The sequence below is a fragment of the Melanerpes formicivorus genome, unplaced genomic scaffold, assembly GCF_026170545.1.
Source record: "Melanerpes formicivorus ecotype bairdi unplaced genomic scaffold, bMelFor1.0.p_v2 SCAF_3, whole genome shotgun sequence".
NCBI lineage: Eukaryota > Metazoa > Chordata > Aves > Piciformes > Picidae > Melanerpes > Melanerpes formicivorus.
In genome coordinates, this window is record NW_027142355.1 from 1,761,257 (window position 1) to 1,773,705 (window position 12,449).

At 42.3% G+C, this 12,449-nt stretch overlaps 1 protein-coding gene across 2 annotated transcripts in view; it reads left to right on the top strand.

The window, feature by feature from the left end:
* ATXN10 (ataxin 10) overlaps window positions 1-12,449 on the top strand; it is a 140,929-nt gene that overhangs the window by 19,027 nt on the left and 109,453 nt on the right. For both annotated transcript variants that reach the window (XM_068164991.1, XM_068165001.1), the window contains exons 4-5: window positions 10,277-10,373; window positions 11,535-11,699. In XM_068164991.1, the coding sequence (XP_068021092.1) occupies window positions 10,277-10,373; window positions 11,535-11,699 (262 nt within the window). The remainder of the gene's footprint in view (window positions 1-10,276; window positions 10,374-11,534; window positions 11,700-12,449) is intronic.

A 12,449-nucleotide genomic window follows, 5' to 3' on the forward strand; every position in this document is an offset into this window, starting at 1 on the left:
GTGTAAAAGTGTATTATTGCAGCAGCAGGTACAGTTTGAGCTACAGACCAGATCCAGCCTAATGAAGTTTGCCTGTCACATTCTGGTGACATGGATGACATTGGTAGCAGGCTTTGAAGCAGAAAGTTTTTCTGCCACAAACAGTTCAATATTAGTTGCAATGGTCATCAAAACTGTCCCTTCCATGGTACTCATGGAAAAAAATTGTTGATTGCTATACTGGGAGACAGGTGGTGACTGCCTCAGAGCCAGTGTAAATCATTTTGTGCCTTCTGGGAGAGATGCTAAACGGAGTTAATATGCTTAGGTTAAAACAATGAGTAGGTCAGTAGCCTACCTTGTTGGTTTCCCTTTTCTTTTTGCAGATACTACTTTTAGGCAGTGGGTATAGTTGGTTTGCTCTTTTTTAGCTTTCTTTTGCAATTGGGCGGCTTTCTAGTACGGGCTGCCAATGTGTTGCTGATTTATGACACATGCATAGTGGTTTTGTAATGTGGACTGATATCCACTTGGAGCACAAAGGAAATAGTTTGCTGATGTCTAATTGGAATGGTTTCTGGTTACTTTGGTTGAGGCTTTATATGAACAGTAATGCCTGTATTTCTGTGGACTTTTAAATACAGTGTTCTATAAGCTCTTTCCTTCCTTCCTTCCTTCCTTGCTCTTTGCTGTTCCCTACCAGCAAATAATCTCAACAAGATTCATAATGAGGCAGGCTTCAAATCTACATAAATGTATGTGAATCAAAACTTGTAGAAATATCTGTAGATTTAAGATGATCACCATTAGTTGACTGTAAAGGCATGGGGGAAAATACAATTACTGTTTTGTTATGGATGGAAGATTCATTCCCTGCCTTTTTTCTTTTACTGAAAAGGCTGTGGTGGTTTTGCTTTACCCTGACATTGTATGCTTAATTGGCAGCCACACAGGGCAGCACTGGTGTGAGCAGGGTCATTATATTTCTGATGATCCTACCTTGCAGCAGCTGTTCAGTGACTGTTTCTAGCTTCCCTTTACATGAAAGGCTGGAAGAGGAACCAGTCTTCACCTCACAGAATGTTTGATGGAGTTTGTCTAGAAAAGGGCAGGCATCAATAGAGATGGATAATTTATATATCTTATGGCTGGGATGGAAGAGAAGGTAAAAAGGATACATTTGTTGTAAAGATAAAATTCTGTTCTTAAAGGTTGTGACAAATCTACGCTGGTTTTGCTTTTCCCAGAAGGGATATTAGGGTCCATAAAGTCAAGGTGGGAAGAATGAGGTAAAGCAACCTATTCATGCAGGGATCTTCCAAAAGACAGAGCACCCCAAATGTAATGTAGAGAGAAGAACCATAACTGTTTTCACATTTACTGAAAGGAAATGCCCTTAACTAAACTGTCTTGTAGAGATGCCTGAGAGTTCTATAGGTTTTCCTTCAAGGAAAGTGAAGATGGAAGGGGGGATGGAAAGGAGCTGGAGGAAGATCCAGGCTAAAGACATCTGCTTGTCTTACAGTAAATTTTTGCCTGTTTGAATAAAAATCCAAGTAGTTACAATTATGTAGAAGTTCACCCTGGTATTCTCTTGACTCTTTGATTATCATTGTCATAACACAGCTTCCATTTATTAGCCAGATGCAGAATATAAATAGTCCAAGTGGAGGGGGAAAAAAAAAACCAACAAAAGATTGACAGAAAAAGACCATGCAGTTTTTCTCGGGAAAATACAAGCATCTGAGTGGAAATTGTGGCTTAAATTAAATGACATCTGTAGTATGCCATCACAAATAATTGGAGAAATTTGCTCCTAATATTGGTTAGCATCTTACATACTCATTTTTTTCCCTTGAGACCGGTACAAGGTGTATCATGTAGTAGTGTGTCATATGGTTAGACACCATGAATAACACATAGTGGGTGGCCAGTCCTTTTTGTTATTTTTCTTGGTTTCCAGGCATGGTTTGAGTCCAGATTGAGACTCCCCAGTACTTCAAATTTGCTGAATTTGCTAGAGCAGGGTCTTTAAAGAGACACTGTCTGATAGATTTAGGCTTGACTTTTTGGTTGATTCAAGAAAAGAAAGAAAGAAAATAATTACATCCTAATGCATGCAGGAAACATATAAATGCAGTTCCCAAGTCTGCAAGCACTTACATGTGTTTTACTTCACAGAGGAGAGTGATCTCAGGCATGTGTTTTTGCTACTTGTGGGGATGTAACAGGAGTCCTATTTATTACGCTTTTAGAGTTTAATAGGTAATGTATGAAAGAAATGAACACAGAATCACAGAATCACCAAGGTTGGAAGAGACCTCAAAGATCATCAAGTCCAACCTGTCACCACAGACCTCATGACTAGACCATAGCACCTCCAGGGATGGTGACTCCACCACCTCCCTGGGCAGCCCATTCCAATGGCTAATAACTCTCTTGGTGAAGAACTTTCTCCTCACCTCCAGCCTAAACTTCCCCTGGCACAGCTTGAGACTGTGTCCTCTTCTTCTGGTGCTGGTTGCCTGGGAAACCACTGTTGTAGTTTGCGCTGGGTGCCCTCTGCTACAGGGGGTGTTTCCTGTGTCCAGAAGTCCAGCCCAGTGGGTGGACACAGGAAATTAGGTTATTTTCTACCATGATCCCTTGCACCACTATAAGTTTCACGGCGGGGTCTGGCACTTCCTCTTTTCTTCCTCCTCCGTCAGCCGGTAACATGGGGGAGATGTCTTCTGGCTTTGGGCCTTGCTAGGCCCAAGGCCACGGGGGGATGGGCAGTCTCAGATCTGGCCAGCTGAGACTAGCCTAGCAATGGGAGGGGGAAGAAGGAGCCCTGGGGGTCTCGGGTGTACCCTCAGGTAGGGATGGGATTTCTCTGGGTCTGTTTTGGGTTCTTTTCTCTTGTCACTGTATTTCTAGCTCTCTGCACGCACTCACTGTTCTATTTAAACTTTCCATCACTTTTGCAATCTGTTTGTCTGAGTCGTTATTTCTGCGTGTGGTGGGGAGGGGGGCCTGCCCCAACCCATTACAACCACCAACCCCCTCCTGGCTACAACCACCCTTCAGGTAGTTGTAGACAGCAGTAAGGTCTCCCCTGAGCCTCCTCTTCTCCAGGCTAAACAAACCCAGCTCCCTCAGCCTCTCCTCGTAGGGCTTGTGCTCAAGGCCTCTACCCAGCCTCCTTGTCCTTCTCTGGACACACTTATGTTTACTTTCTAAAAATAAAACAATACAAGCAAAACAGAAGACAAAATGGTTTCGTTATGGTATTTAATTAGCATTGCTAGTGCCGAATGAATTTGATCCAGTATGAAGCTGATCTCGGGTATTAAGCTATCACACTGACTCTTTTCCTAGTAAACACAGGAATAATTTATTGAGTTATGTATTTTAATCTACTACTACAAGAGCTCATTGGAACTTCATTTGCATCAAAGGCTAATTTGATGAGTAGTCTGATGGTTTCTTCCAGCTCCTTTCTCATTGACTTGTAACTCCATATTTTTAATAGAATAGAATTAACCAGGCTGGAAAAGACCTTTGAGGTCATCAAGTCCAACCCATCACCCAACCCCATCTAATCAAGTAAAGCATGGCACTAAGTGCCTCATCCAGTCTTTTCATAAACATTTCCAGTGATTGTGACTCCACATCTGCCTAGTAAAAACTTACTGCTCCATCCCACTTCCCAGGCACATTTTAAATTTTATTTTTTTTATACAAGAAACACCAGTAATAATTTGGAAATTAAATCATTCACTAAAATGTGATTAAAGAATTATAAAAAAGCAGTGAAAGGAGAATGCAAATTTTTAAGAGAGTGAAACAAAAACATGAAAAAATACTGAACAAGAATAGAATAGAATTAACCAGGTTGGAAAAGACCTTTGAGATCATTAAGTTCAACCTATCATCCAACACCATCTAATCAACTAAACCATGGCACCAAGCACCCCATCCAGTCTCTTCCTAAACACCTCCAGGGATGGTGACTCCACCACCTCCCTGGGCAGCACATTCTAATGGCCAATCACTCTTTCTGTGAAGAACTTCCTCCTAACACCCAGCCTAAACCTCCCCTGGTGCAGTTTGAGACTGTGTCCTCTTGTTCTGGTGCTGGTTGCCTGGGAGAACAGACCAACCCCCACCTGGCTACAACCTCCCTTCAGGTAGTTGTAGAGAGCAGGAAGGTCTCCCCTGAGCCTCCTCTTCTCCAGGCTAAACAACCCCAGCTCCCTCAGTCTCTCCTCATAGGACTTGTGCTCCAAACTCCTCCCCAGCTTTGTTGCCCTTCTCTGGACACGTTCCAGCAACTCAACATATTTCCTAAACTGTGGGGCTGAGTATGGTAGCATGGTAGGGGATTTTCTTTTTCTTGATGTATTTTTTTTACCTTCAAGTCAAATTATTTTTTTTTTTTTTGTGAGAACAAAGTGTTGAGTTTTATCCTCCAAGAACAAAATGGTTGTCTAGTCAGTGCCCTTAATATTCTGTTAATATTAGAATTGGCATTTCTGAAGGGAAAGATAAAAATAATTGTGTGCTACTTTCTTCCAGAGGTAGAGATGAGAAGTGGGAACAGAAAGTTATTAAAAACAACAGTCCCAGTCTTCCACAAATGGTAAATATGGGTTACTAGCCTGCACTGCTGCAAGTGCAGTGTGAAGGCAGAAATAAAATCGGTAGCAAGATGTTAATTTTATTTACAGGAATAAAACGCTAAGCACTGTTTTAATAGCTGCAAATGACAGAGCCCATATAGGTATTGTACATTCAATTTGAGTAGTCTAGACAGACTGTTTTCCAAGGAAAATACATCATCAGTATTTGCTGTATGATTCATGGTGGTGAAGAGGCAAATAACTCTTTTTATGACTGGAAGTTGCTTTAACTTGCAGCCACAAGGAAACAAGTCAATGGCCGGATGATAGTGGTGGAAAGTAGCACTTTATAGTAATAGAGGTCTACACCTTATGCTGAGTTGCAGGTTTTATTGCCATCCAGGGATGGCAATGTATCACAAAACATTCTGCCATTGTTTACAAACAGTCAAAGGTGGTCTGTGTAATGGCTTGCAGTCCACAGTTTAGATTTGCAAAGCTCACAAGCTTACTTAGAAGCTCGCAGGATCATTTGAAAGGTGTCCAGGCTGTCAGAAAACTGATTTGGTGCAAGTATTTGTAAGCCTCTGTCCGTGCCCCCAGTGTAAAGAGGATACACCAGCTCTACCTGTCATGCATAATGAATGGTTAGCAAAACATTAAAGGTAGCAGTTTTGCTGGCCTTGTGTTTCTTGTCTGACGAGGGATGTTGCACAGCTTCATACATGCTTTGATTTGATTTATTTTATATTTCTAAGTAATTTGTGTAAAGGAAGAGGATTGTGCTTACAACTATCTTCTTACTGTCTGCTCCAAGTAAAAAGAATGGGAATCTCTTCTCATTGTTGCAAGCCTCTGCAGCTGAGGTGAAGGTTTTTCAAAGTGATAGGTGAGCAAGTTCACTGGCTCCTGTCGTTGACTAGAGAAATTGTGGTAGGAGTAATTCTGATTATTCACTGAAAAAGAACTCATGGTTTCTAAGGAAGATGTAAAAATGTGTATGAATCTAAACATTTTGATAGTATGCACCACAACAAAATATGTGGTGTGATAATGTAATGGCTGAGTGCAGAAATCTAATTAGGAAAGATACCTGGGGGGGGGAGAGGGGAGAGAAATGGCAGTTAATCTTGTTGATAAGGGCTTACCATCAATAAACTCTTCTGACTTTAGTACTGAAATGGTTTGTGGAAATATTATCACATAATCATATGGAGCAGAAGGAAACAGATATTATAGTTTTAAATCATAATGCCTAAAATCTTTGTCCTAATAAATTCGAGGATTCAAGTGTTAAACTAAACCTCCAGCTGACTCTACCAAAACAACTGTGAAGTTACGTTTCTGAGCTGCATGACACAGTGCCAGACCTGTGAAAGGTTCAGGTGTGTCCTCCAGACCATACAGGTTGTACTGCAGAGCTGCCAAACATAAAGGGACCTGGGGGTGCTGATTGACAGCTGGCTGAACATGAGCCAGCAGTGTGCCCAGATGGCCAAGAAGGCCAATGGCATCCTGGCCTGCATCAAGAAGAGTGTGGCTAGCAGGATCAGGGAAGTCATTGTGCCCCTGTACTCTGCATTGGTTAGGCCACACCTTGAGTCCTGTGTCCAGTTCTGGGTCCCTCAGTTGAAGAAGGACATTGAGACTCTTGAGTGCTGCCCAGGGAGGTGGTGGAGTCACCATCCTTGGAGGTGTTGAAGAGGGGATTGGATGTGGCACTTGGTGCCATGGTTTAGTCATGAGGTCTGTGGTGGCAGGTTGGACTTGATGATCTTTGGAGTCTCTTCCATCCTTGGTGATTCTGTGATTCTGTAGTTGTTAAAGTAAAAGTTTATGCTGGAGCTCAGTTCAGTTAGTGTGTGATTATAAGAGACTGAAGGGAACAAATGGAAATGTAATCTTGAAGGTATGAAACTGATGAATGGCATTTAAGCCATCCTCATGCTGGGCTATGAAGTATCAGCTACTTCACCTTGTGTATGGGTGGCACTGAAGGACTCTGAAAGATCAGCTTACATATAGGCAGACATTTAAGTACCAAAAGTCATTAGGAAAAGAGTGTTTCCTCTTGTACAATTCACCCTGTTGTTTAAAGAGGTTGTTTTTGTAGAACCAAGAAAGTTCTCAGTAACCCATTGCAGGCTGATTGTGAAAGCAACGTGTAATCTGAGTGTTTACATTTACTGAAGAACATCCTGCTTTATGGAAACCATTGAAATCTCAGCGGGGGAAGAAATTCTCAAGCACTGCAGTCGATCTGTGTATCAGAAGTTACATCTTAGTACATATAATTTCACAGTGGTTGACCATCAGATTAAAAATAGTATTGTTGACCACACACAGCAGAACACTTTTTTTAAAATTAAGGTTCAGCAGTGCCATTAGCTACAGAATTACTGATGAAAGTCAGTGCTTGGAGTAAGCAGCAGCTAAGGGCTGGACTAATGATGGTAAATAACTCAGTCCTATGGAAGAGATAATGTCCCAGTGTAAGCTAGAACAGAACTGATTCTGTTCAATTTTACTTTTCAGCTCAGTCTCTTCTAAGTGACTGCACTTTCTGGACTTACTGGCCTATTTTTGCAGGCAGTGTCTGCTTCTAGGAGTGATACAAAGGGGTTCTTGCTTATTCTTGCTCCTATGGACACCAAGGTCACTGCTAAAATTGAATAGAATAGAATTAACCAGGTTGGAGAAGACCTTTTTGATCCCAGAGTCCAATGTATCATCCAACACTATCTAATCAACTAAACCATGGCACCAAGCACCCTATCAAGTCTCTTCCTAAACACCTCCAGGGATGGTGACTCCACCACCTTCCTGGGCAGCCCATTTCAATGGCCAATCTCGCTATGAAGAACTTCTTCCTAACATCCAACCTAAACTTCACTTGGCACAGCTTGAGACTGTGTCCTCTTGTTCTGGTCCTGGTTGCCTGGGAGAAGAGACCATGTCCCAGCTGGCTACAACCTCCCTTCAGGTAGTTGTCAAGAGCAATAAAATCTCCTCTGAGCCTCCTCTTCTGCAGGCTAAGTAACCCCAGTTCCCTCAGCTTCTCCTCATAGGGCTTGTGCTCCAAACCCCTCCCCAGCTTTGTTGCTCTTCTCTGGACACATTCCAGCAAGTCAACATCTTTCCTAAACTGAGGTGCCCAGAACTGGACATGGTATTCAAGGTGTGGCCTAACCAGTGCATAGGCATGGTTGGCTTGTTGTCAGGTGATTGTAGGCACAGTCTGATTTGTCACAAGCTCGATGTGCCAAGAATGCTATTCTGGGGGTCACATCAAACAAAGCCCTCCTCAAGGTCAATGACCCAGCACCCTTACTCCTGCTCAATAGGCACTACTAAAACTGCAAGACCTGTCTTAGGTAGCTGCTCTGCCACAAGGCATCTTTCAGCAGCACTCTGGTGCAAAATAGGAAACCTCCCAAAACACTGTTTGAGACGTAAGTCCCTTTTTAGCTGATTGCCCAGCCACCTCTGGTGCAACCAAATGTCTTTCTACATAAGAATGATGAAATTGCTGGAGAGGGGAAAAGCAGTATCCATATCAAATGGTTACTGAGCATACCTGAGCACGCTATGTTGCGGCAGTCAAACCCTGTAGAGGTAGAGCAAAAAAAGTGAAACATAGAAACTGAATGCTAAAAGGTTTCCACAGTTTGGAATGCAAACACTGCACTTTTATTGCAGCATTTGCAATACTTTACACATGCATACCTTGCTGTGAATTCACAACTCCAGTCGGACGTTTTGGTGGTTTCTTTGTTAAAGCGTGAATACCAAAAGTATAGACGTCCAATGCTCATACCAAAATTCACTGTCACGTGGTAGCTTGGTGCTGAGTTTGTGCATTTTGTCTGGAATCAGCTTTGGAGAGAAGCACTGTATATGAGACATTTGCATATTACAAGCCCACCTGTGGTCTGAGTTGGAAGGGGCCTTTAAAGATCACCTGGTCCAACTTGCCTGCCATGAGCAGGGACATCTTCCACTACATCAAGCTGCACAAAACCCCATCCAACCTGACCTTGAACACTTCTAATGATGGGGCATCTACTACTTCTTTGAGCAACCTAGTGCAGTATCTCAGCACCCTCATCATAAAAAATGTCTTCCTTGTATCTAAACCTACCCTATTGCAGTTTAAAACTGTTGCCCCTTGTTCTGTCATCACAGGCCCTGGTAAATTGTCTCTCTTCATCATTTTCTTAAGCCCCATTAATATATTGAAGTCCACAATGTTGTCTCTTGAGAATCCTCTCAAGGCTGAACAGCCCTAACTATCTCAGCCTTTCTTCATAGGAAAGATGTTCCAGTCCAGTTTAAGCTGGATGTTAGGAAGAAGTTCTTTATAGAAAGAGTGATTGGCCATTGGAATGGGCTGCCCAGGGAGGTGGTGGAATCACCATCACTAGAGGTGTTTAGGAAGAGACTTGATGGGGTGCTTGGTGCCATGGTTTAGTTGATTAGATAGTGTTGGATGATAGGTTGGACTCGATGATCTCAAAGGTCTCTTCCAACCTGGTTTATTCTATTCCCTCCCTCTCCCCCTCCCCCCTTCAGGTAGTTGTAGACAGCAGTAAGGTCTCCCCTGAACCTCCTCTTCTCCAGGCTAAACAACCCCAGCTCCCTCAGCCTCTCAGTACACAGTACATACACAGTATCACTAAGGTTGGAAGAGACCTCAAAGATCATCGAGTCCAACCTGTCACCACAGACCTCATGACTAGGCCATGGCACCAAGTGCCACGTCCAATCCCCTCTGGAACTCCTTCAGGGACGGTGACTCTACCACCTCCCCGGGCGCCCAATTCCAATGACGAATTACTCTCTCAGTGAAGAACTTTCTCCTCACCTCGAGCCTGAACTTCCCCTGATGCAGCTTGAGACTGTGACCTCTCGTTCTGGTGCTGGTTGCCTGGGAGACCACCCCCATCCTGGCTACAACCACCCTTTAGGTAGTTGTAGACAGCAATAAGGTCTCCCCTGAGCCTCCTCTTCTCCAGGCTGAACAATCCCAGCTCCCTCAGCCTTGGAGTACTGGCTTTAATTGTTCTGGAATGGAAATCAGAAAGTAATATTAAGCACATCATCATCTTACATTGTGATTTGCCCAGCTAAACAGAATTTAATGTGAGTAGTGAGGGAACAGATTCAGTTCTCTTGCTTTGGCTCTACCTGCTGCGACAACATTTTCAAGCAGTCTCTGGCCAGCTTAGGGAGGGTGACTGGGGAGCTCTCAGGCAGAGCTGTTCTTGCAAAGTTCCCATGATGACAGGTGGCCTATTTGTGTTCATACAGAGGAGAAAGCCACTGCAGATCCAGAAGAGGCAAAATGGCAACTGCCATGTGGCGATCACCAGTTCAACATGGGTTGACTTCAATTTGTGCTGACTGTAGCTCCAAGATTTCATTGCTTTCAACCAGTCTTAAATCTTGAGAGTTCTTCTAATTGCTAGTGTACAATATTTAATATAATTTAAGTCTGAGGGGAAAAAATTGATTTGTTTTGGGCATTTGGCACTTTATGAAATTAATTGTGTCAGAAGAGAAAATGCAGATATCAATGTCCAGTATACTTAGTCAGGACAGATTCTGTAGTCTATACCTGCAGTGTTGAAGTTTGTTAGTGTTTCTTTGAATTCTTGTTAATATATTTTCTGTTGTGTTTTTTTCCCCCCCAGCTCTTCGTTGCAGTCTCCAGTTTCTTGGAAACGTTGCAGCAGGAAATGGAGATTCTCAGAAAAGCATTTGGAAGTGTGCTTTCCCAGATCTCTTCTTGTAAGAATGGATGAGAGTTTTTCTTCTGTGGTTGTGTTCAAATCTTTTATATGTTGTAGTTGTGCCTTTGATGAGAACAGGACACTGGAGACCATATCCTGTAGATGTGTTTGTTTTCTTTGTCAGTCAGCTGCAGGGGTCAGGACCTTTAAAAACCTGCTTGTTCTAAACTAACTGAAAATTTATTTAATTTAATAGAAACTGGAAGAAAACTTTATTTCAAATTCTCATCTTGGAACATAAGCTTTATTTCTGAAGTGTTTTCAAGTAGTTATACTCATTTTGAAGAACATGTCTCTCTCTCTCTATTCTCTTTGCTGCTGTGCAGACCTGTCAGAATTTGTGGATTGAATGGAATCTACAAAAGTGACTTAATCTTTGTGACTTCCCAGTCCTTTTGTCCCCCTCCTAACCTCACCAGCATATCTTCCTGGAGGTTTGATGCCCCCTGTGTAAGGAAGTATTGCACAAACAGTATCGTTGGTGTGATTTCATAATGAACTTCATAACAAAGACACATTCTGTCAACTTGATAATCATTCCAGGTGTGGTTTTGGAGTCTTCTTGAGAGCGCTAGATGTAGAATCATAGAATCAATAAGGTTGGAAGAGACCTCAAAGATCATCAAGTCCAACCTGTCACCCAAGACCTCATGACTACTAAACCATGGCACCAAGTGCCACATCCAATCCTGTCTTAAACACCTCAAGGGATGGTGATTCCACCATTTCCCTGGGCAGACCGTTCCAACAGCTAACAACTCTTTCTGTGAAGAACTTTCTCCTTACCTCCAGCTTAAGCTTCCCCTGTCACAGCTTGAGACTGTGTCCTCTAAAAAGGCCTTAAAAAAAACTCCTGAAAAGTCCCCTAGAAAGACCTTGTGATAATAGAAGAAGGTTATTATTATGGTTTCACCCAACTTCTAGACCTCCATTTAGCTCCAGTTTAGCATTAGTTTCATAAATTGCCTGCTAAGTTTGACATTCATCTAGGAACTGGATGGTTTTCATTTCAAGTCATATCTGTCTCCCTTGGTGACAAGCTCATGATTCTCTTGAAAGCAAGCAAAGATGAACAATTCAATGAGGTGAATTAGCCACTAGTCTGCTTTTCTGGAACCAGTTTTAACTTACTCTCTTAACACTTTGTTTTTTCTTGAAGGACATGCTTAACATACAGTGATGAGAAGGTTATTGCCTATTGTTGTATGGTCCTGTTCACCTGCCTTAATTCAGAGAAAGTGAGAGAATTACTGGATCCTGGGAACTTGACCGTGGCTGTTCGTGTGCTGAAAGTCTACAAAGATCAGTTGGAGTCTGAGTGGTCGTATGTATCTTTAGATTCTTCCCCCCACCCCAGCCCCCCACCCCCCCTTTCCTATTTAGGTGATTTTTAAGGGTAAATCTCTGTATTCAAATGTCTGTATCTGTGACAAAGCTAAGTACTAAATGCCAATCCCATTAGAAGTACCTAATTCAGTATAAAGATAATTTTCATGATACTTTCATAGGCTGTTTTGATTGCTGCTAGAAGATGATATTTTTGTTGAGAATTTAGACAGGAATTTAAAAATCATGGCTTTTTAGAATGATACAGGTTTCTAGAATGCAAAATGATTTATTGCTGTGTACTACTGTTTGGGGTTTTTTTTGAGTTATTTAAAAATAAAGTTAATGCAGAATACTTTTGCAGACTTTGGTTAATGGATCATGCAACAAAGACTTGTATGAGTAATGCTTCTAAGTACTACATGAAATGTGAGGAGGTTTTTATGGTTGTTTTTGTTGCTGGTTTGGGTTGTTTTTGGTAATAGATCTGTTGTCTAGTGCAACATGCAATCATTTTTATACCAAAAGACCAGATGTTTTGTTTGTGAATCTTGCACATTGCATACTTCAAACTCACCATATCAGTAGTTTTATTTGCCATGTCAACCATCATGCAGTTTTTCTGGAATGTATCCAGAGAAGGGCAACAAAGCTGGGGAGAGGTTTGGAGCACAAGCCCTATGAGGAGAGGCTGAGGGAGCTGGGCTTGCTTAGCCTGGAGAAGAGGAGGCTCAGGGCAGACCTTATT